Source organism: Hemitrygon akajei, chromosome 5 (assembly GCF_048418815.1).
Source record: "Hemitrygon akajei chromosome 5, sHemAka1.3, whole genome shotgun sequence".
In the NCBI taxonomy this organism is placed as follows: Eukaryota; Metazoa; Chordata; class Chondrichthyes; order Myliobatiformes; family Dasyatidae; genus Hemitrygon; species Hemitrygon akajei.
The window spans coordinates 41,212,054-41,235,865 of record NC_133128.1 but is presented as its reverse complement, the minus strand read 5'-3'; the positions used below and the strand labels follow the sequence as shown (position 1 = coordinate 41,235,865).

The 23,812-nt window shown below is 39.8% G+C and overlaps 2 protein-coding genes across 3 annotated transcripts in view; one reads left to right on the top strand and one right to left on the bottom strand.

The window, feature by feature from the left end:
* LOC140727677 (protein maelstrom homolog) overlaps positions 1–23,812 on the bottom strand; it is a 124,476-nt gene that overhangs the window by 62,346 nt on the left and 38,318 nt on the right. The window lies entirely within an intron of this gene.
* Positions 7,718–23,812, top strand: part of LOC140727676 (immunoglobulin-like domain-containing receptor 2) — a 141,109-nt gene continuing 125,014 nt past the window's right edge. The window contains exon 1 of one of the 2 annotated variants that reach the window (XM_073045315.1): positions 7,718–8,412. In XM_073045315.1, the coding sequence (XP_072901416.1) occupies positions 8,364–8,412 (49 nt within the window). In that variant the 5' untranslated portion in view covers positions 7,718–8,363. The remainder of the gene's footprint in view (positions 8,413–23,812) is intronic. The other variant, XM_073045316.1, reaches the window with a different exon arrangement.

Here is a 23,812-nt window from a genome sequence, read left to right as displayed (position 1 = left end):
CGTTTCAGACTGAGACCCTTCATCAGGACTGGAGAGGAAGGGGGGAAGTCAGAGTAAGAAGGTGGGGGAAGGGAGGAAGAAGTACAAGGTTGTAGGGAGGGTTGAAGGAAGGAGCTGGGAAGTTGATGGGTGAAAGAGATAAAGTGCTGGAGGAGGGGGAATCTGACAGGAGAGGGTTGAAGACCATGGAGGTCTGCCACCTTACCAGGGATAGGGTTCCTCTTGTCCTTACCTACCACCCCACTACCCTCTGCATCCAGCATGTAATTCTATGCAGCTTCTGCCATCTCCAATGGGATCCCACCACCAAGCACATATTTCTCTCTCCCCCTTCCCTTCTGGTACTTACTCTTGCAAGCAGAACAGGTGCCACACCTGCCCCTACACTTCCTCCCTCACTATTATTCAGGGCCCCAAACAGTCCTTCCAGGTGAGATGACACTTCACCTGTGAGTCTGTTGGGGTTATATACTGTGTCAGTCCTCCCAGTGTGGCCTCCTGTGTGTCAGTGAGACCTGACATAGATTGGGAGACTGCTTCACCGAGCACCTACACTCTGCCCATAAGAAAAAGTGCGATTTCCCAGTGGCCACCCTTTTCAATTCTACTTTCAGCTCCCATTCCGATATGTCACTGCATGGCCTCCTCTGTTGCCGCGATGAGGTCACACTCAGGTTGGAGGAGCAACACCTTATATTCTGTCTGGGTAGCCTCCAAACTGATGGCATGAATATCGATTTCTCTAACTTCTGGTAATTGCTCCTCCCCTCACTATTCCCCATTCCTGTTTTGCCCTCTCACCTTATCTCCTTACTTGGCCATCTGCTCCCTCTGGTGCTCCTCCCCTTCCCTTTCTTCCATGGTCTTCTACCCTCTCCTATCAGATTCCCCCTTCTCCAGCCCTTTGTCCCTTTCACCAATCTACTTCCCAGCTCTTTACATCTTCACTCCCCTTCTGCCCCCCCACCCTGGTTTCACCTATCACCTACCTCCTTATACTTCTTCCTCCCTTCCTCCAACCTTCTTACTCTGACCTCATCTTTTTATAACAGTACTAATGAAGGGTCTCAGCCTGAAACATCAACTGTTTGCTCTTTTTCCATGGATGCTGCCTGGCTTGCTGAGATCCTTCACAATTTGTGTGTTGCTTGGTTTTCCAGCATCTGCAGATTTTCTTGTGTTTGCGATAGGAATGATGTAATTATGTTTAAGGACCTAAGTATTAACAAAATGGATATGGCAGATGGGTTAAAAGAAAGAACACCAAGTCTTTGATTGGATGCAAGTTCCTGACAGAGTGCTAAATGAAGTAGATGAGATTCATGATCTGTTGATAGTTGGGAGAAAGCTATAATGCTGAAGAGTTCAGGTGAATTAGTTTTCAAATAATGTTGTTGCTATAATAAAAAATATCTAATCCTGCAACTAGAAATCTACTAGCCTTGCATTAGAAGAGCAACACCTCACATTCCATTTGGGTAACATACAACCCAATGGTATGAATCCTGAATTTTCAAACTGAAGTTATCCCACACTTCAGTGTCATTTTTCCACATCTACTGGTCCACCTAGGTTGTCTTTTTCTTTGTTCAACTTGCCCATTTCCATCTGCCCATCACCCATAAACCTATTCTCTTGTTTCTTATCTCCCTGGCCTGCTCATCCTATCCTCTCCACCATTTGGTTCTATCTGTCTATCATCCCTCCACTTATCACCTGATAGCCTCTGTCTATATCTTCTGCCTCCCCTTTCCCCTCTCCCCACTAGACTGAATCTGCTCATTTTTTTAACCTGGTGTTTCAACTTATCATCACTGGTCTGTGCCTTTCAACTTCCCCCTCCATCCCTCCATTCCCACTTCCCCTGGTTCTACCTACCACCTGCTATTCCTATCTCTCCTCTGGCTATTTTCTCAGTCATGTACGGAGTCATGACCCGAAATTTTGAGCATTCCTTTGCCTCCACAGATGTTGCTTGGACCTGTCAAGTTCATCTAGCAGCAGGTTTTTGCTTCAGATTCCAATTTCGATGCCTTGTGTCTCAGTTCTTACACTATTGATAACTTGACATTAATTCATTGAAAACTAATTGAAAACTAGCGTGTTGAAGAAAGAAAACAAGTTACAAAAGTTCTTCCCTGACTAACTTTAGCTTTTTTCAGTTAATAACAGAATTATTTGGTTAGCCCAGAAAGCTTTTTAAATAAGCTTACAGAAGTTGAAAGTGGTAGGAATGTTAATGTGAAATTGTTTGAAAGAGAAAAAAACAGATATGCAAAAGGAAAGGGGTGAGGATGGTAGATGTGTTGAGTGGAGTGGCCCAACAGTAATTGCTACAATAGTTGTTTGTAGTTTATAGCAATTACCAATTCAGAAAATTAATGCATTATTTGCAAATTTACCCCATGATATGAAGGAATGTCAACAGCTAAGTTAAGGAATTGGCACTGTCTTTCAAAAGGTGCTTGGAATAATTTGTGGTAAATGAAACAATATGGGCAATTGGAAAGTACTGCACTTTGGAAATCAAGCAAGTCACATTTGCAGAGGAACGGTGATGCACAGCTGTTCAAAAATGATGTAAGAATTCAATTTCAGGAGATTTTCAGCCATGTAGTTTTATTGCAATTGAGAGTCGGAAAAATGTGGTGAAGGGTCAAATGGCAACTGATTGGAAAATGATGGACCCAGCTCTTAACAGATCACGTTTTATATTTTTTCATGACTTTTGGATGAGTAACAGTATTTGACAAACCTCCCCTACTGACAAAGGCAACCACAAAAGATTGTCACCATCTCCAAATTCCCCTTTAATTTGTTCATCACCCAGGCATGGAAATATATGTCAATAAGTATAATTTCTGGAATACCACACCTAACTCTACTTTGAGAATCTCATCAGAAGAATAACAGTGGTTCAAGGTGTTATATTTGAAGGTGTTGTATTTGAATGCATGCAGTATACAGAATAAGGTAGATGAACTTGTAGTACAGTTGCAGATTGGCAGGTATCATGGCTGAAAAAATTATAGTTGAGAGCTTAATATCCAAATGTACACATTGTATCGAAAAGACAGGCAGGAAGGCAGAGGGGGTGGCATTGCTGTGTTGGTAAAAAGTGAAATTAAATTATTAAAAAGGAGTGACAGAGGGTCAGGATGGTGTTGAATCATTGTGAATAGAGCTAAGGAACTCCAAGGGTAAAAAGATGGGAGTTGCATTCAGACCCCCAAACAGTAGTAAGGATATGGCCTATAAATTAAAACAGGAGATAGAAAATACTTGCCTAAAGGGCAATGTTACAATAGTCATGGGGGACTTCAATCTGCAGGTAGATTTGCTATTCTGGATTGGATGTTATACAGTGAACCAGAACAGATTAGAGAGCTTAAGGTAAAAGAACCCTTAGGGGAAAGTGATCATAATATGATGAATTCACCCTGAAATTTGAGGAAAAGGTAAAGGCAGATGTATCAATATATCAGTGGAGTAAAGGGAATTACAGAGGCATGAGAGAGGAGTTGGCCAGAATTGATTAGAAAAGAACACTGGCAGGAATGACAGCAGAGCAGCAATGGCTGGAATTTCTGGAAGCAATTTGGAAGGCACAGGATATATACATCCCAAAGAGGATGGAGTATTCTAAAGGAAAGATGACACAACCATGGCTAACAAGAATAAGCCAACATGGAAGATTGGGAAGCTTTTAAAAAACAACAGAAGGCAACTTAAAGTCATTAAGAAGGTAAAGATGGAATATGAAAGTAAGTTACCCAATAATATTTGAGGTTAACAAAAGTTTCTTCAGATATGTAAAATGTAACAGAGAAGAGAGAGGATATCAGGCTGCTGGAAAACTATGCTGAAGAGGTAGTAATAGGGACAATGGAATAGCAGATTAAGTATTTTGTGTCAATCTTCACTGCAGAAGACACTAGCAGTATGATGGAAGTTCCAGGTGTCAGGGGTCATGAAGTGTTTGGTTACCATAACTAGAATGAAGGTTCTTGGGAAACTGAAAGGTCTGAAGGTAGATACGTCACCTGGACCATATGGTGTACACCCTAGGTCTGATGTTCGAGAGGTTGGGGCCAAAGACTGTAGTGCTCCAGAGGCAGCCTCTCCTTGGATTGGGTGGCATTGTGGGAAAGGGAGTTGGTTTGCTTTTGTTGTTGCTGCTGCTTGTGTTGTTCTGCTGAATATTGAGGGCATGGAATATGTGGCAACATGTGCAGTTTGCCCTAGCACATCTGTGGTTGTTAACACAAAACAAATTACTGTATGTTTCGATGTACATAATAACATAAGATGTAGGCGCAGAATTAGGCCAATTGGCCTGTTGAGTCTGCTCCGCCATTCAATCATGGCTGATCCTTCTTCCCTCCTCAGCTCCACTCCCCAGCATTCTATCCGTAACCTTTGAAGCTGTGTCAAGAACCAATCAATCTCTGCCTTCAATACACCCAATGATCTGGCCTCCACAGCTGCCTGTGGGCACAAATTCACCACCCTCTGGCTAAAAAATTCTCTGTATCTGTTTTAAATGGACGTTCCTCTGTCCTGAGGATGTACCCTCTTGTCCAGTTTTCCATCATGGGAAACATCCTTTCCACATCTACTCTGTCTAGGCCTTTCAACATTCGAAATGTTTCAATGAGATCCCACCCCACCCCCCACCCATCCATCTAAACTCCAGCGAGTACATGCCCAGAGCCATCAAATGTTCCCCTTTCATTCCCAAAATCATTCTTGTGAACCGCCTTTGAACCCGCTCCAATGCCAGCACATCTTTCCTTAGATGAGGAGCCCAAAACTGTTCACAATTCTCAACGTGTGGCCTCACCAGTGCCTTATAAAGTCTTCACATCATTTCCCTGCCCTTGTATTCTAGACCTCTTGAAATGAATGCTAATACTGTGTTTGCCTTCCTCACCAATTCAACCTGCAAGTTAACCTTTGGGCTGTTCTGTACAAGGACTCCCAAGTCCCATTACAACTCAGATTTTTGGATTTTCTTTCCATTTAGAAAATAGTCTGCACATTTATTTCTTCTACCAAACTGCATGACAATGCATTTTCCATTATTGTATTTCATTTGCCACTTTCTTGCTTATTCTCCTAATCTAAGTCCTTGTGTATCCTACCTGTTTCCTCAACAATACCTGCCCCAACAATAATCTTCGTATCATCTGCAAACTTGGCAGCAAAGTCATCTATTCCATCATCTAAATCATTGATATACAGCATAACCTGTCCCAACACAGACCCCTAGTCACTGGCAGCCAACCAGAAAAGGATCCTTTTATTCCCACTTGCTGCCTCCTACCAATCAGCCACTGCTCTAACCATGCCAGTAACTTTCCTGTAATATCTTGGTAAGAAGCCTCATGTGTGGCACCTTCTCAATGGCCTTCTGAAAGTCCAAATATACAACACCCACTGCATTCCCTTTATCCTACTTGTAATCTTCTCAAAGAATTTCACCAGATTTGTCAGATATGAATTTTCCTTAAGGAAACCGTGGTGACTTTGTCCTATCTTGTCCTGAGTCACCAAGTACTAAATAACCTCATCCTTAACAATTGACTCCAACATCTTCCCAGCCACTGAGGTCAGGCTTGTCCTTTCAGTGTAGATATACAGCCGAGTCTTGATCTGAGGTGTTAGACCTCCTATGTTGGCCCATCCGTTTCTGAAGTGGTTGCTTTGTCTCACCGGTATACAGATCTGTGCAGTTAACAGGACACTCCTTTGATAACAGTGTGCACTTTTTGAACAGGGAGGACAGGTGGTTTGAATGAGGGTTTAAAGAAGCCATCTGTTTCAAACTGGAAAACCCATCCCTGAATAGGAGTGGGGTATGATACCAACTATCAGCTACTTACAAAGCAGTCCTAACATCTCTACGCCAGCGTCTCCACAACATTTCACCCCTTCATTCATTCAAAGATAAGACTAAAGACCCTCTTGTTATCTCTACAACTCTTAATGACCCTTGTGTGATTGCTGTACTTTTAAACAACTCAGTTTATAAGCTGGGAAACTACCCACTTTGGATCAGAAATGAAGAAGCCTCTCAGATGAGTGGTGAAACATCCAAACAGAGCAAGTCCAGTTGCCTTGATTTACTACTGCTTGATATTTGATGCCATTCTTTACCAGCAGAGCCATGCCACCCCCTCTGCCCACTTTCCTATCCCTCCAATATGATGTGTAACCTTGGATGTTCAGCTCCCAACTACAACCATCCTTCAGCAACAGTTCAGTGATGGCCACAAGATCCTCCACTTATCCTGCACTTTGAGTACTGGATAAATAAACCTGAATCTGAAGAGCCCGATCATTTGGGTTGATGAATATAGTACCAGCAACTCAAGAAATTTTAATGGTATCCAGGACAAAGCAGTCCTGTGGGTTGGCACCCAACACGCCACACTATAAATTCATTCTTTCCATCTTGGTTGTCATGAAATCCATTTCCTCACCCAGTACTTCTACAGCAAATTCCAAACCTGTGATCTATACCACAACCACCTGAATGTTCTCTCCAAGTCGTGCACCATCTTGACTCGGACATCTGTCAACAGTCTGGCATTATTATGGCCATACAGCTCTACAGCCCTGTGACTCATCCAGTTCATGCCAGCCCTCACTTAAACCTTCGCCCTCCATACCGCGCCCTCCTCCCCTTCGTGGACTTGTCTACACTTTTCTTATGTTGCAATTGAACCTGCACCCACTACTTCTGCCTGCAGCTGGTCCCATGCTTGCACCACCCTCTGTTGTCTAATTCATGGATAGCACAGTGGGAGTACTTTCAACAGAGGGACTGGAATGGTTGAGGAATGTCTAGTAGGTAGTGATGAGTATTAAATGCTGGCCTTGCCAGCAGGGGTAGCATCCCACAAGATCTTCCCTGTAATCAGCTAAGAACCCACGAAAGGTATTGTTTCTCCTTTAATCACTACTTGCCAGGGCAGTTTAATTTGTTTCTTACTCCAGCAGATGCTTTGCACTTTTCGTGTGACTTTCAAAATTTGGGCTCACGTTTGAAACAAGGCTGGAGCTCTCAAGTCCAGCTGATTTTTTTTTAAAACAACATCAGAACTGAATGTAGGAAGATTTTCAACGTGTAGCTTTTCCTGAAGAAAAATTATACATATCTTGAGTGCAAAAAGTCAAATGACAATTGAAAAGGAGAAATAATATGTTCTTAAAAAGCAGTCACTTGCAGAAGGGAAGGTTCAAATCTCAGCTCAAGATGGAGTTGCATAACGCATCGAGTGGGGGTGGAATTGTTAGCTGAATGGGTGAACAAATTAGACAGAACAACCTCCTAGTTTTGTTTTAACTTGCTTCTTTCGAAGGATAACTGGCCTGGAAGGTTAACTTTCCAACCATTCTGTCTTGACCTGCCAAATGTGTTCACAATTATTTTTTTTAAATTTTGCTCAAGTTGTTCTGGAATCCATTCGGTTGAAATGTAGCGTTTGGAATCAGGACTATTGCTTCATTTTCCCGAGAAGGTTATCAATTCCGGTCATGCCTCCGCTCGGCGCTGCCTCCAATAAACGTCTGAATACCGCAAGTAGATTACATTGTTGCAGCAAAATTGTGCTACATCGAGTGTACAGATACACATAAACCAAACAAGCGTCATCTTTTCATTTCAAAACGACTTCCGTTGCTGGAATTTTTAACTAAATTCATTAACTTCGATATGACGGCTTTCCGTTAATGCACACAGCTGCATAGAAATAACGCGCATCATCACCATGCTGTCGAAAGTTCATGCGTTTGTTACAGTTAATTAGAATTCTGATCGTATTCCCAAATGAAATACGAAATAAGACGATGGCGGTAGAAATTCCGTAAAAATATAAACAACGAATTACATAATTTGTACTTTATTCGTTTTAACACATAGCAGCGTCACGAACGCAATCAATTTCAACCACAGCGGAGCCCAAAGCAGCATCAATGAAGCCATGTGATTGGAAAAGCTCATCGGTAGAGAGGGGGATCCAGCACCCTTCTGCCGTGAATTAATTTCTGTGTCAGACTTTGCTTTGAGCCGATATTCAAAGCAATAAAATATTCTGAGCTGTAAAGCTGTTATCTGAACTTCCGAGGCGACGTTCCTCTCTGCAGACTTGTTTCTGTCGAGCTTGGACGAGTGCACAGCCCTTGCAGGGTAGACGAGTAACAGGTGCCAGATAAAGCTTGCCCGATAGTTTAGTGTCTGCCAGTGTTGAGAGAGACGGAGAGAGGGATTTCAATGGGAAATAGGAATTTAATTCACAATCCAAGATTACGTGATATCGAGTCATAACAGAAAATCTGGGATGTAAAGGACGTTCAAAATGTGGCAATCTGCATTCTCACGGTGGATGCAGCTTCTCTGCCTGGCAGGTAAGAGTTAAACTATGTTTAACTTTGTAGTAAATGCGATGGTACCGCTAGCTCCCGCAAAAAAAAATCGATGAATGAACATGGCTGTCCAAAGGCGAGTTTATCGTTCTTTTCGTATTTTGTATGCTAAATCACCTGCTATTTTCCAGATGGTTCGCAATTCCCAATTTAACCGTCTGTGGACGTGCTGCATCACTAATAATTATACTAGGTGTATCTTGGTCCCCATGTGATTAATCTGTCAACTGAAAATTGATATTTAATCGCTGAAGTGTTTCAAAGTTTTTCATTTAGTAATATTAGTGAAACCGTTAGACGCACCAGAAGCAAATAAAAATTTGCATTATGTTTTAGTAGCAAAATGCCTTACCAAAAGATCGCTACGATCTTAATATTTCTAAACAACAGAATATTAAACTATTCATGTTAAATTGAAAATTCTGTATTTCAGTGACACGATTCGGTTCGTTACTGGAATGCTAGACGATCCATGATTCATCCTTTGCTCCGGGTCGCATGATGCAGTTAATCACATATGCATAGACTCCGTCTATTGCAGTAGTATTAGATGAACTCTTTCTCCAAATAAATTGTATGTTTGCTTGGAGAATTGTGTATGTAAATGAACACGACTAATAGGAATTCGACTTCACGCTTGCGTCTGAACTGAACACCACGTTTTTCTTGTCTATTCTTAAACCTTCTGCAGTAAAGCGAACCAAAGCTTTGTAGTTTGCAATGCATGTGCTGTTCGGCTCAGTTTGTGCCAGGGGATGCAGCAAAAACAACGATTGGCTCTAATCCCCGAAATGTTTAATTGTTCATCTCTTGAACTGGTTGGGACAAAACTTCAGAAGGACTGCCGATATTTTACTGCCGTTCCCGGAGAGCTGGGCACAAGTGCAACTAGTTGTTAAAATGGAGGCACTCCCGCATTCCGCTTCCTTGGTAGACTGTGTAGAACATTAACGGGGATTTTATTTATTTACTTACCGACCTACCTCCCTCAGCCAACAGAATTATTGGTCCTCCAGTGAACATTGTATAAAAAATAATGATGTAGATCACGGAGCCGTCTTGTTTTTCGCTTACTTTTGTACGAACGTATCAGTAAGAAAATGTGTGATCAGTGCAGTGAAACGAGTTACCAAAATATTGGAAATGTGGAAATAAGTCTGTTAAAGTGAAATTGAGTGGATTAAAGGTCAGGCTTTAAAAGGCATCTCTCCTAACGTAACAAGCTTTCCTGTGGGGTGGGGGGGGGAGGAGGAGGAGGAACACCGTGGAACTGCCTTGGATCAACTGAGTTTTGCAGTTTATTGTATATGAGGTGCAGATTCTATTTCTGCGGAAGGTATCATCTTTCAAAACAAAACATTTAATTGGATGACCAGTTTTAGTTTTGCCGTGCTAATATTTCATAAAATTTTAGATGGAGATTAAATTCTATGGAAAGTAAGTAATACTATTTAGAACAACAGTCCAAACATGAGTAACAATTTACACTGCAGGCAATAATTATGCTAGAACAGTGTATGATGTTAGACCAGAACTTGACTTCTGTATACAGTGAGATGCAACTGAGCTAGAGGAATCAGAGGAGGTTTATGTGATGACACTACAACTGAAACGTTTAGACCATTTAAGACATAGGAGCAGAATTGGCCACTGTATAGGCTGGGGTTGGTTTTTTTTCTCTCTATAAAGCAGAGATTGAATAGAAAATCAAGGTATAGAAAAAAAGAGGGCCCTCGGTAGGTTCTTCCCATTTGCTGTTTCCCTTGGCAGATAGGTCAAAAAACCAGGGTGCATAAATTTAAAGTAATTGATAGAAAAGTTAGAATAATACTGAAGGAAGGACTGTTCGAACAGAGACTAGTAGATTCTTGGAATTCAGACTATAAATGAGTGGTAGAGACAGAGACACTCGGCATATTTAAACATCTGTGTACAGGAAGAGGCAGGGTTAGGTTGGGTAGCTATTTTTGAACAGTTCATAGATGATGAGCCCTAGAGATCTCCTTTCATGTCTTTAATTTTCCATGATTTTTTAACAGCCATGAGCAAATTATTTTTGGAAAGAGACCATTGGCCAGTAGTATAAATGTGCTGGAGAGGTGAGTGTTACTGAGCAGAGCTATTTCTGGGTATATAGTTGAAGACCATTGTGGGTTCACAGAAGAGATCAGCCAAAAGGTGGTTGGGCTGTTTTAGCAAAGTTGCTGAATATTTCCATTAATGTATTAGGCCACTAATTTTGATGTACTATCAGATCAATACTAACTACTTAGGGTTGCCAGTATTATGGATGTAATTGCATATGACTATGCAATTACATAAGCACAGGATCAGTCACCATCAAATAAATACATTGCCCTGCATTGTGCTCTCTGAATGGTGATTAGTTGGTGACCTACTTGTTGCAGAATATCTAGCCTTTGTACTGCTCCTGTAATCAACTATTGAGTTGACTAGGCTTTTTCACTGGTGATCTGAGTCACAGAGATACAGCACAGGAAGCAGGCTCTTGGGACCCACCAAGCCCATGCTGACTATTACCCACCAAGTTTCCCCAAATCCTGTATTAATCAAATTTTTATTCTTCCTACATTCTCATCAACTCTTCCCAGGTTCTGCCACTCATCTACACTCTAGGGCAATAAAATCTCCAACCTACACATTCTGGAAATGTGGTAGGAAACAGGAGCACCCAGAAGAAGCCTGCACAGAAAGAGGGAGAATGACACCACACACTATTGGAGGTCGGGACTATATCCAAGTATCTTGCGCTACAAGGATGTGGTTTGACTAGCTGTGTTACTGGGATGACCAAGTACCCCTTGAGCACATACACCAGCATAGAACCAAATAAAAGTGCACTAGAAAGAAGATTTTATTTAGCACAATAGCTTGTATAAAATACATGGTTAAGACTTGGGGCTTTTTGTGAGGAGATGAAATGGAACTGTGTAATTTGGATTGGGTAGAGTTTGTATTGTGTCCTTAGGCTTCACTTTGTGAATAATTATGGCATTAACATCTCTAAAAATTTAATTTGAATATTCTATAGCATATTAATGTTTCATATTCACCTTCTCCCTTTTTGTTTTTGAACCATGTTTTCCCTGAGTTTATTCTGTACAACTTCAAAGGTACAATTTAATGTCAGAAATGTATACAATATACATCCTGAAATGCTTGTGTCAAACTAAAATATTGCACTTATTCATGGTGTTTATGTATATGAACTTTATCCTAGATTTTTTTTTCACCTGCAGTATTTCCATCAGGATTTCTGCATGGTTCTTTGCCAGTTTTCCCCCAGTTGAAACAATAATAAATTTTAAAAAAAAGTTTTTCCTGTAGGTTCAAACACTGATATTTCTGCACGTCATGTTTGGTATTGACTAAATATTCAAATGTGTGGTACAACAGGGCTCTCTGGAGCAACCAAACCTCAATGTTATATAGATGTTTGGCCCTATCATTGTAGTTTGTGCTATGTTGCTTAAGTGAGGGGCAGGAGGGACACTGCCACATGTTGAATCACCATCTCCAGTTGCCATTATTTTCCAGAGTAGCAGAATATAAAGACTGAAAGGGTGGAACAAAAATAAAGTACTGAAGCTAACTAATTCAAGGCCTGGAAAGTTTTCAGATGTTTTGATGACATTGTTGCATTGTTTATTTTGTTATTTCCTGGAGACTCACTTTCTGGGACACTGCTCAGATAACAGGATAACACCATTATCTTAACCAGGTTCCCATTCCTTAAGTATGATCCTTAGCGGAGATAGTCAACAGATAATTCTATTAATGTGAACATTGCTGCAGCAAACATTTCCAAGCAGTGACTGATTTGGAGTTCCTTCCAACCAGCATGGTGTGGCTAAAGTCAATAACAATCAACCCAGATTTTCATGGCAGTATTGTTAATCAGTACATGTTATTTAAAATGTGAGTTGAATGAACTGGCAACTGTATGAGTGACATTAAACAAGGAAATCGGGGGGATGTTTGCCTCTCCATCCTCCATATGCAAAGTAATGTGTTCCACTGTGAAATGTGCCATTCAAACATGTGCAATCACAGTAAGTTCAGGCTCCAATTTTCTTATGAGGCATAGTAAGAAAATATAGAATTGGTAAATTTTTAACATTGTGACTCATCTTAATTACTGCTAACAGCTATCCCAGAATGGAAATTTTGAGCCCAATTTCATCAGATTTCATTATTGGAGTTAAGAAAATTAGAGCACGGGTCCCATCTCCTCAAGTCTGCCCACCAATTCCATTTCTATGCTCTCAATTTCTCAAACTTCCCTCAAAAGATTTATTTATATTCTTTAATCTCTCCAATGATTTAGTCCCTATAATCCTCCATATTAGAAACCATCCTCTGCAAGCTGGGGTGTTTGTACTTCAGTTTTAAATGACCTCTCCCTTATTGTGTAACATTTTTTAAAGATTTTCCCATTAATAGAAAAATCTCAGCATTACCCCATCATATTCATTATGATCTTGTATGTTTGATTAAGATCGCACCTCATTCTTCTAAACTTCAAAGAATACAGAACTAGTTTTGATAGGTCAACCCTTTCATCTCAGGAATTAGCCTAGTGCATGTCTTCCAATGTCATTAATAACATTTAAACTTAATGGATGGGTGGGGTTCAGAGGAATATGGGGCAAATGTAGGCATGTCAGACTAGCTTTGGACTAGCACCATGTTCAGCATGGACTAATTGATCCAAAGGGCCTGTTTTTATGTTACTCTGGCAAATTTTTTTCTTAAATAAGGGGACCAAAGCTGCACAGACCTGAGTGACCTCACCGGTAATCTGTACAACTGTAACATACTTGCCTATTTCTAAACTCCAAGCATCTCACAATAAAGGTCAATATACTATTTGCCTTCCTACTAACCTTTTATGGTTCATGTGCAAGAACACCAAGATCTTTCTGTACTTCATTCAACTACAAATTTTCTTCCTTTAAATAATAGTCTGCCTTTGAGCTCTTCTCACCAAAGTGCATGACCTTGCGTTTTCCACATTTGTCAAGTTTTTTCCCCACTTTAATACTATCCAAATAGCATCATTGCAATGTCCTCACTCCACTTTTTAAGAAGGGAGGGAGGCAAAAGACAGGAAATTACAGGCCCGTTAACCTGACTTAATGGGCCTGTAATTGAAGATGCTCAAAGTAAATTTATTATCAAAGTACATATATGTCACCACATACAATCCTGAGATTCATTTTCTTGTGAGCATACTCAATAAGTCCATAATAGAATAATGACCATAATAGAATCAATGAAAGACTGCACCAACTTGGGCATTCAACCAGTATGTAAAAGACAACAAACAGTGCAAACACAAAAATAAATAATTAGTAAATAAGCAATAAGTATGGAAAACATGAGATGAAGAATCCTTGAATGTGAGTCCACAGGTTGTGGGAACAGTTCAGTGCTGGGGTGAGTGAAGTTATTCCCTTTGGTTCAAGAGTGTGACGGTTATTAATGGTTCTTGAAGCTGGTGGTGTGAGTCCTGAGGCTCCCGTACCTCCTTTCAGATGGCGGGAGTGAGAAAAGAGCATGATCAGGGTGGTAGGGTCCCTGACGATGGATGTGGCTTTCCTGGACTCCTGTTGGAGTCTATTATTAAGGATGAGGTTTCATGGTACTTGGAGGCACATGATAAAATAGGTTGAAGTGAGTTTGGTTTCCTTAAGGAGAATTCTTGCCTGACAAATCTGTTGGAACTCTTTAAGGAAATAACATGCAGGATTGAAAGATGTGAACATGGATGGAAAACTGGCTGACTAACAGGACGCAAAGAGTGGGAATAAAGGGGTCCTTTTCTGGTTGGCTGCTGGTGACTAGTGGTGTTCCACAGGGGTCATTGTTGAGACTGCTTTTCACATTAAATGTCAGTGATTTGGATGATGGAATTGTTGGCTTTGTGGTCAATTTTGCAGGTGATATGAAGATAGATGGAGGAAAAGTTAGTGTTAAGGAAGCAGGGGGTCTGCAGATGGACTTAGACAGGTTAGGAGAATGGGCAATGAAGTGGCAGATGGAATATCGTGCAGGAAAGTGTGTGGTCGTGCACTTCGCTGGAAAGAATAAAAGTGCAGACAATTTTCTAAATGGAAAGAAAGTACAAAAAACTGAGGCACAAAGGGACTTGGGAGTCCTTGTGCAGGATTCCCTGTAAGTTAACTTGTGGGTTGAGTCAGTGGTAAGGAAGGCAAATGCAATGTTAGCATTAATTTCAAGAGGAACTAGAATATAAAAGCAAGGATGTAATGCTGAAGCTTTGTGGCATTGGTCAGATCACACTTCAAAGATTCGAAGTGCATTTATTATCATAGAATGTATAAATGATACAACCTTGAGATTTGTTTTCTTACAGGCAGTCACAAAGCACTTGGAGTATTATGAGCAGTTTTCAGTTTCTTGTCTAAGAAAGGATGTGCTGGCAGTAGAGTAGATCCAGAGGAGGTTCATGAGAATTATCCTGAGAATGAAAGGGTTAACATATGTGTGTTTGGCTACAGGCCTGGATACAATGGAGTTTAGAAAAATGATGTGGGATCTCATTGAAACCTATCGAATATTGAATGGACTAGATAGTGGAAGTGGAGAGGATGTTTCCTATACAGGGATACAGAAGGACCAGAGGGTGCAGCCTCAGAATAGAAGAATGTCCCTTCACAACAGATGTGCAATTCATTTAGCCACTGAGTGTGAATCTGTGGAATTCATTGCCACAGGTTGCTGTGGAGGCCAAGACATAAGGTATATTTAAAGTGGTGGTTGATAGCTTGATTAATAAGTGCATCAAAGGTTATTGGGAGAAGGCAAGAGAATATGTTTGAGAGGGTAATAAATCAGCTATAATGGAATGGCAGAATAGACTCGATGGGCAGAATGGCCAAATTCCGCTCCTTTGTTTATGGTCAATGTGCCCTCACATCTATTTATGAGAATCGGCAAACTTGGATACATGATATTTTGCTTCCTTCTCCAGCTCATTAATATACAGTGCCTATAAAAAGTATTTACCCCTCCCTGGAAGTTTTTGTGTTTTATTGTTTTACCACATTGAATCACAGTGGATTTAATTTGGCTTTTTTGACACTGATAACAGAAAAAGACTCTTTAGTGTCAAAGTGAAAACAGATCTCTACAAAGCGATCTAAATTAATTACAAATACAAAACACAAAATAATTGATTGCATGATTACTAGCCCCCTTCAAGTCAGTATTTAGTAGATGCACCTTTGTTGCATCTACAGCCTTGAGTCTGTGTGGATAGGTCTCTATCAGCTTTGCACATCTGAACACTGCAATTTTTCCCCATTCTTCTTTACAAAACTGCCCATACTCTGTCAGATTGCATGGGGATTGTGAGTAAACGGCCCTTGTCAGCTCCAGCCATAAATTCTCAATTGGATTGAGGTCTGTACTCTAACCTGGCCACTCCAGGACATTAACTTTGTTGTTCTTAAGCCATTCCTGCATAGCTTTGGTTTTATGCTTGGGGTCATTGTCTTGCTGGAAAATAAATCTTCTACCAGGTCACAGTCCTCTTGCAGACTGCATCAGGTTTTCCTCCAGGATTTCCCAGTATTTTGCTGCATTCATTTTACCCTATATTGTCACAGGCCTTCCAGGGCTTGCTGCAGTGAAACATCCCCACAGCATGATGCAGCCACCACCATGCTTCATAGTAGGGATGGTGTGTTTTTGACGATGCGAGGTTTTTGGCTTACGTCAAAAAGTTTAGTCTGATCAAAAAGCTCAATTTTTGGTTTCATCAGACCATAGAACCTTCTTCCAGCTGACTTCAGAGTCTCCCACATGCCTTCTGGCAAACTCTAACCGAGATTTCATGTGAGTTTTTTTTAACAGTGGCTTTCTCTTTGCCACTCTCCCGTAAAGCTGTAACTGGTGAAGCACCCGGGCAACAGTTGTCGTATGCACAGTCTCTCCCATCTCAGCCACTGAAGCTTGTAACTCCTTCAGAGTTGTCATAGGTCTCTTGGTGGCCTCCCTCACTAGTCACCTTCTTGCAGGATCACTCAGTTTTTGAGGACAGACTACTCTAGGCAGATTTATAGCTATTGCATATTCCTACCATTTTATGATAATTGACTTGACTGTACTCCAAGGGATATTCAGTGACTTGGAAATTTTATTGCATCCATCTTTTGACGTGCTTTTCAATAAACTTTTAGTGGTGTTGCTTGGAGTGTTCTTTTGGCTTGATAGTGTAGTTTTTGCCAGGATACCAACTCACCAGCAGTTGGACCTTCCAGATACAGGTGTATTTTTACTATCAACTCCCTGACTGCACACAGATTTATATGCATCTAGGACACCTTAACTAAGTATGTGACTTCTGAAACTAATTGCCTGCACCAGTGATCATTTGTTGTGTCATATTAAACACACCAATACTTATTATTGCAATAAGTATTGAATACTTATGCAATAAATTATTTTGTGTTATGTATTTGTAATTTATCTCACTTTATTTTCACTTTGACACGAGAGTTTTTCTGTTGATCAGTGTCAAAAAAGGCAAATTAAATCCACTGTGATTCAATGTTGTAAAGCAGTAAAACATGAAAACTTCCAAGGGGGGATGGAGTGGTAAATACTTTTTATAGGTATTGTAAGTAGTAAATAATTGACGGCCAAGAACTGTTCCTTGGAAACTCCAATTGTTACATCCTTCCAGCCTGAAATGGACTTGTTTCTTTTGGCAGTGAGAACCAACTGCTTCTTTCTGCATCATTTGTTTATCCTAGGTAACTAAGCTCTATATTCTGTACCAATCTTCTGATCAAGCTATCATGTACTTTCTCAACTTTGGACATTCCAGGGCCCTTTTATAGGGTGCAGCACTGCAATGGTTTTCTTTCTTTCTTTTTAAAAAATTTTTTTTAAATTAGTTTTTCAAAACATTTTACAAAATTAAAACCCCAAATCCCAATGAGGAGCATTAATACAGTGCAAGATTAAGCATACAATAACAATATGCTACAAAGGAAGAGAATTTAACAAAAAAGCACCTAAATTAAAGACAAGTGAGCTTAGTGTCCTCCCCAATCCCCACAACACAAGAAAAAAAAACAACTCCAGACCAACCACCACACAATATAGAGAGTATAAGTCAGAACAGTCAAACTCCCAGACTGTGAATACACTTAGTAACAGAGGATAATAATGCCTACTACCAGAAAAAAAAGGGAGCTGAAAGCAAGGGACCGAAAAGAAGAAAAAAAAAGAAAAAAAAACCCTAGTCAAGAGTCGAGTATGAAAGTACTCGATAAAAGGTCCCCAGACCTTATGGAACTTTAGATCCGAATTAAGAACTGAATAATGAATTTTTTCGAGGTCCAAGCAGGCCATAATGTCATTAAGCCATTGCGCATGAGTGGGCGTGGCAACATCTCTCCATCTAAGGAGGATCAAGCGTCTCGCCAGGAGAGAGGCAAAGGATAGTATTCGGCATTTGGTCGGACCCAGACATAAATCTGTCTCGCCCCAAAAACCGAACAGAGCAATTAAGGGGTTAGGTTCTCGGTGCTGATTCAGAATACCCGATAATGTAGTGAAGACATCTTTCCAGAATTTCTCCAAGCTAGGACAGAACCAGTACATATGGATGAGAGGGGCCACGCCCCTCTTGCATTTATCACAGAGCGGACTAATGCTAGGGTAGAATCGAGATAGTTTAGATTTAGACATATGGGCTCTATAAACAATCTTAAACTGTAAGAGGCAATGGCGAGCACAAAGGGAGGTTGAGTTAACCGATTTGAGAACTGAGTCCCAGCTCTCCTCGGATAAGGAGATATTTAAATCCTGCTCCCAGGCCATTTTAATTTTATCCACAGGGGCCCGTCGTAAGGCTGCTAGTTTATCTTGGATAATTGAAATTAAACCTTTACCTAGTGGATTAATGGAAAGAAATAGGTCCATAACATTTTTCGCAGGCATTTCAGGAAAGTTAGGAATTAAAGGAGCAGTAAAATGACTGCAATGGTTTTCAAAGCAGAACAAGTTCCAGTGCAAAGCTTCACAAACTGAGCAAGTTTCAGCATAGTGATGGCTGGTGCTGTTTATTTACTGCTGTCCACTGAATCTGGCTCATGGTTTCTGCTGCCTGGCTAAGCATACTCCAGACAGCTAATGTTAAAATCCTCCTTGATCTGTTCAATACACAACAAGCAATATCCTTTGTCAGTTGAACCAACCACTTCTTATACAACAGATCCACCAGACTCCTGAATCTTTACAACATTCCCACTTCTTAACATCTTAGGGCTATCCTTTTTTAGATAAGGAGGTTAAATTGTATAATGTACTCCAGATGTGGCCTGTAATAAAATTTATTTCCGCCTGTACTCAAATTCTCTTATGGCTAACACAATTTTTGGCTTCCTAGTTGCCTGCTGTACTTGCAACTGGGGGGGGGGGGGGGGAATACAATGGCATAATAAAATTAAATTGAGTTAAATTGAATTAAAATGAGTTAAATTGCTGATCACTTTCCTATCAATCCACATACCAATAGCCAACAATCTTTAAGTTTCCTTCTTATCCTACTATATCATATTCCTGCTATTGATAAATCCACTGGATAACAAAGATTTTGCTTCCTGAATACCTTTAGGTGTATTTTATGAATGTTGGGCTACTGATCATGAAAATCACCATGAGGTTTTCCTATCACGGACCATTTTTTGAAATCACTTATGTTTATTATTTCAATTCGTAATTCAAGTCAGTTGAAATGTTGCCTACAATGTAAGCTGGAAAGTTTCCTATCTTGTCCAGGCATGCTTGGGCATGCTTAGGCGGAGTGGCTGCTCCATGGCGGGATGGGTTTTAGTAATAATTATTGGGTTCAGGACTGTAAGGATGGAATTTGCTATCACCAGGCACAAAAATTTCTATGAAGGATTTTGATATTTGAGACAGATGATTCCCAGAATAACTGATGCCAAGATTAAGGAAAGCATTTTTGTTGGTCCACAAATCAGTCAGGCAATTTGAAGAATTTCTAGTGCGACTGGAGAAAATCTCATGGAAGGCATTCAAGGAAGTTGTTGAAAATTTTCTCGGCATCGACAGAGCACCAAATTACATGCGGCTGGTTGAAAGTATGCTTCAAGCATATAAAACCATGAAATGCAACGTGTCACTAAAGATTCATTTTCTGCATTCCCATTTAGACTTCTTCCCTGCAAATCTTGGTGCTGTTAGTGACGAGCATGGTGAAAGGTTTCACCAGGACATTGTGGTCATGGAGAAAAGATACCAGGGCAACTGGAATCCATCAATGCTGGCGAATTATTGTTGGACACTTGAGCAAGAAGCCTCAGACACTGAGTACAAATGAAAATCATTAACAAAATATTTTAACTTAGTTGAACTATTGCAAAGCATCAGTACCATTATGCAATTAAACACATTAAATTCAATAAAAGTTAATTTGTTGTTTCTCCAAATTCCTACTTGATACAAGAAGACTGAAATTATATTTGTGTTCATATTCAAGCAGTCCATAGTAAACAAAAAAAAATTTTGAGGAAGCAACACTTTTGAAAGAATTTGTTGTCCAGTGTGATTAGAACAACATTCTACTCACATAAAAGTGATATCAAGCACCAAGCAATTTCATGTTCAAGGAGCTGATTCTTAATGTTGATGATATTTGAAAAACTTGCTTCAAAAATCCTTCTAATACATGTATTTATATAGTTCCAATTTGCCAAAAATCTCATTATCACTCATAATTTCCAGTCTTTTGAGTTGGAATTCAGTATTAGTACTTCAAACATTTAAAAATAAATATGGTTAAATTCCAAAACCCTTTTATTCCATCTCTTTATGTTAAATAAAAAGTTGATTATGAGTAATCTCACTGGGGATTTGATCACAAAGGGTTATTCAGATTCATTTTCCTGCATCTTCCCCTACTTATTGTGTGCTTGACAAGTTGAATGCACTTACAATATATTTCTGTTAGTGCAGACTGGGAAAGTTATAATCTGTTCAGCTAGATTTTTAGAGAAGCCCAGCATTAGCTTCAGTGCCCCCCACCCACATGTTTTTTCTTGACATGGGAAGGTTCCACAAGATTGACAAAGTATAAGTGTAAGCTCTCTTGTTCTCTGGAAAGCAGGGAACTAAGGCTAGGTGGCTACTCGTCTGTTAGAAGGGAAACTTTAAAAACTGTTGTAACAGGATGTACAAAAAAAAACTATATCCAGGTATTGGACAAAATCAGCGTGGTTATGTGAAAAGGAAATGGTGTTTGACCAATTTATTGGAAGTCTTTTGATAAAGTCACATACAGTGTACTTTGATTTCCAGAAGGCATTTGATAAGGTGCTCAATCAAAGATTATTGTAGAAAAATATAATATTATGGAATTGCATATTGACATGTATAGGAGGTTAGCTGGCTAACAAGAAATGGAAAGTGGGTAGAATGGGTTTTATTCTGGTTGGCAAGATGTAAGAGAGATGATGCCTCTCTTTAGTGAACTATAAAGAAGGAAGAAGGCACAACAGGTATGATTGTTAAATTCGCCACTGACACAAAGTGTAGGAATTAAGAGGACAAAGGGACATATGTAGCATATGTGAGTGAGTAAGGATCGGGTAAAATGGGTACAACCTAGGAAAATGTGAAGTTATCAGAATAAAATAAAAAGAGAACATGTAATTGCTGAGAGATCGCAGAAGAATCTAATATCTTACTATGACTTGCTAAGAGATACTATACAATGCCTTAAAAAGGTATTCTGCCCCTACAACTATTTTCATATTTTATTCTCTCATTTTCTAAATTTCAAATACATTGAAATAAGATTGAGCAATCTTACAAAACATTGTTAATCATGTCAAATCAAAAGTTCTAAAATCTGTCAACAATTTATTAAAAATTAAAAAAAATTGAAACTTAAAAAGTATTCATCCCCTTAGTGTCATTTACACTAACTTTCTTCAGGTGTAGCATACAGTATTACCATACCAACTCATCCAATTTGTTGATATAGAAAATTGGAGGGTCACCTGAATAAATATTCCCTCTCTCTGTAAGGTCCAATAGTATGATAGATTTTCAACAGACTAAACCAAAATGAAGACGAGCATTCAATGGAAGTCAGGAAAATGATAACAGAGAATCACAGATCTGGGGAAGGGTACAATACAATCTCAAAGGCACTGAATAAACCTTGGACTCAGTGCAGTCTATTGAGGAAAAAGTGGAAAAATATGAAACCACCGTTAAACTTGGTCACTGGAGGTGAATGGCACTTGTCTGTGACACCAACAGTCACTCTGAATGAGCTGCAAAGACAGTGGCTGCAAATGGAGATGAAGTTCATGACTCCATAAATTTAAAGCCTTGCACAAAAAGGGTATGTCTGGAAGGGTGACAAGGAAGATGCCCTGATTTAAAAAAAACATTTCTTTCCCCATAAAGACTTTGCAAAGCATCACTTAGAAGATGCGGTAAAGATGTGGAAGCAGGTCCTGTGGTCGCATAAGACTAAAGTGGAACTTTTTAACCTCAACACTAAGCGGTATGTGTGGCGTAAATCTAATACTGCACATCAACCAGGTAACATCATCCCTTCTGTAAAGTACAGGAAATTAGCATCATGCTGTGGGGAAGCAGCAGGGACTGGAAGTCTTGTTAGGATTAATGGAAAGGTTAATGCTGCTAAATAGAGATCCTGGATAAAAACCTGATGGCCACTTCCAGAAAGCTTAAACTGGGGAGGAAGTTCGTCCTTCATCAGGACAACAGCCCAAATCACACTGCCAAAGCAACCACTGAGTGACTTCAAATAAAGACAATTGATGTCCTTGAGTAGCCCAGTCAGAGTCCTGACCTTAACCTGATCTAACATCAAGACCTCAAGATTACTGTTCAACACTGCTTCCTAACTAATCTGCACACCTTGAATAATTTTGCAAGGAGGAATGTGCAAATCTTGCTCAATCACATTGTTAATAGAGACTTGCCCAAAAAGTCTACTGGCTGTAATAGCTGTGAGAGGTGGCTCAACTAATTACTGAGTAAGGGGTGTATGAATACTTTTGAACTGGCTGACATTCAGTTTTTTAATTTTTAGTTTTTCATGCTTTACAAAAAATTCTTCCATTTTTGGGCTCTGCTGTGTAAAAATAAGCATATGATTCACAAATAAAAATACTCAGTTAAATTGATCCAAATCCTGGGTTGTAATACTTATTTATGCGAACAAAGGATTGGGGGTGAATACTTCTACAAAGCATTGTATAAATGCATGGATCCTATTTATTATTAAATGGATTGATTAACCTGACACCTTTGCATGTTTCTGTGACAAATGTATTTGGTTTCTCAACAGCTGTGCCATTCTCTGGTAAAATTATACCATAGCATGTGAAGCATCCATTCTTCCCATCCTGGTTTCCTGCACAACTAAATTGCCATGTGCTGTACAGTTCACTCACCTGTCAATGGCTTCTTGCTTTCCCTCCCCCACTTTCTTACTCTGACTTCTCATCTTTTCTTCCAGTCCCGATGAAGGGTCTTGGTCTGAAACCTGCTGCCTGGTCTGCTGAGTTCCTCCAGCAGTTTGTGTGTGTTGCTTGAGTTTCCAGCATCTGCAGATTTTCTCATGTTTGTCTCCTTCATCTCTATTGATTCAGTTACTGATAGTAACCCTGCCAAGTTTTATTCCACTAGGTAGCTTTGAAGTTGCCCCCAGTAAATGGAATATTGTTGTTGCAATAATCAGTTTATCTTTTTGCATTAGAGATGGCTAAATTGTTCAGTACTTTTATATACAAGACAACATATTGGTGAACAACTCACAGTTGTACAAATATTAGGGAGACATTAAATGATTTAATTGCTTTTTTGCAGTAACTACAAACAAGTGACTTTGATAGTAGCTGATTAATTAGGTCCTGAAATCCAGGTTGCCTGATTGTCTCCATAAGACATATGAACAGAATTAGGCCATTCAGCTCATCAAGACTGATCCTGGATCCCACTCCATTCCATACACCTGCCTTCTTGAAAGGCAATAAAGCCCTGAAATGTTATTGAAGGCAGTGCCCAAGTTTTTAAACAGCACATAATTTTTGCTTTTATTGAACCGCATTCTCTGCATTTCAAAATTCTCTGCACATAAAATTAGTAACAATTTATCTGCACTTTATTTTTAATTATATTAAAGCTTCTAATTACTTTCATTTGTGAATTATAATCCCTTTTCCAGACTCTAAAGCAGGGGTGTCAAACTCATTTTAGCTCACGGGCCGGATTGAGCAAAATGCAGCTTCATGCAGGCGGATCAGTCGGACGCGTA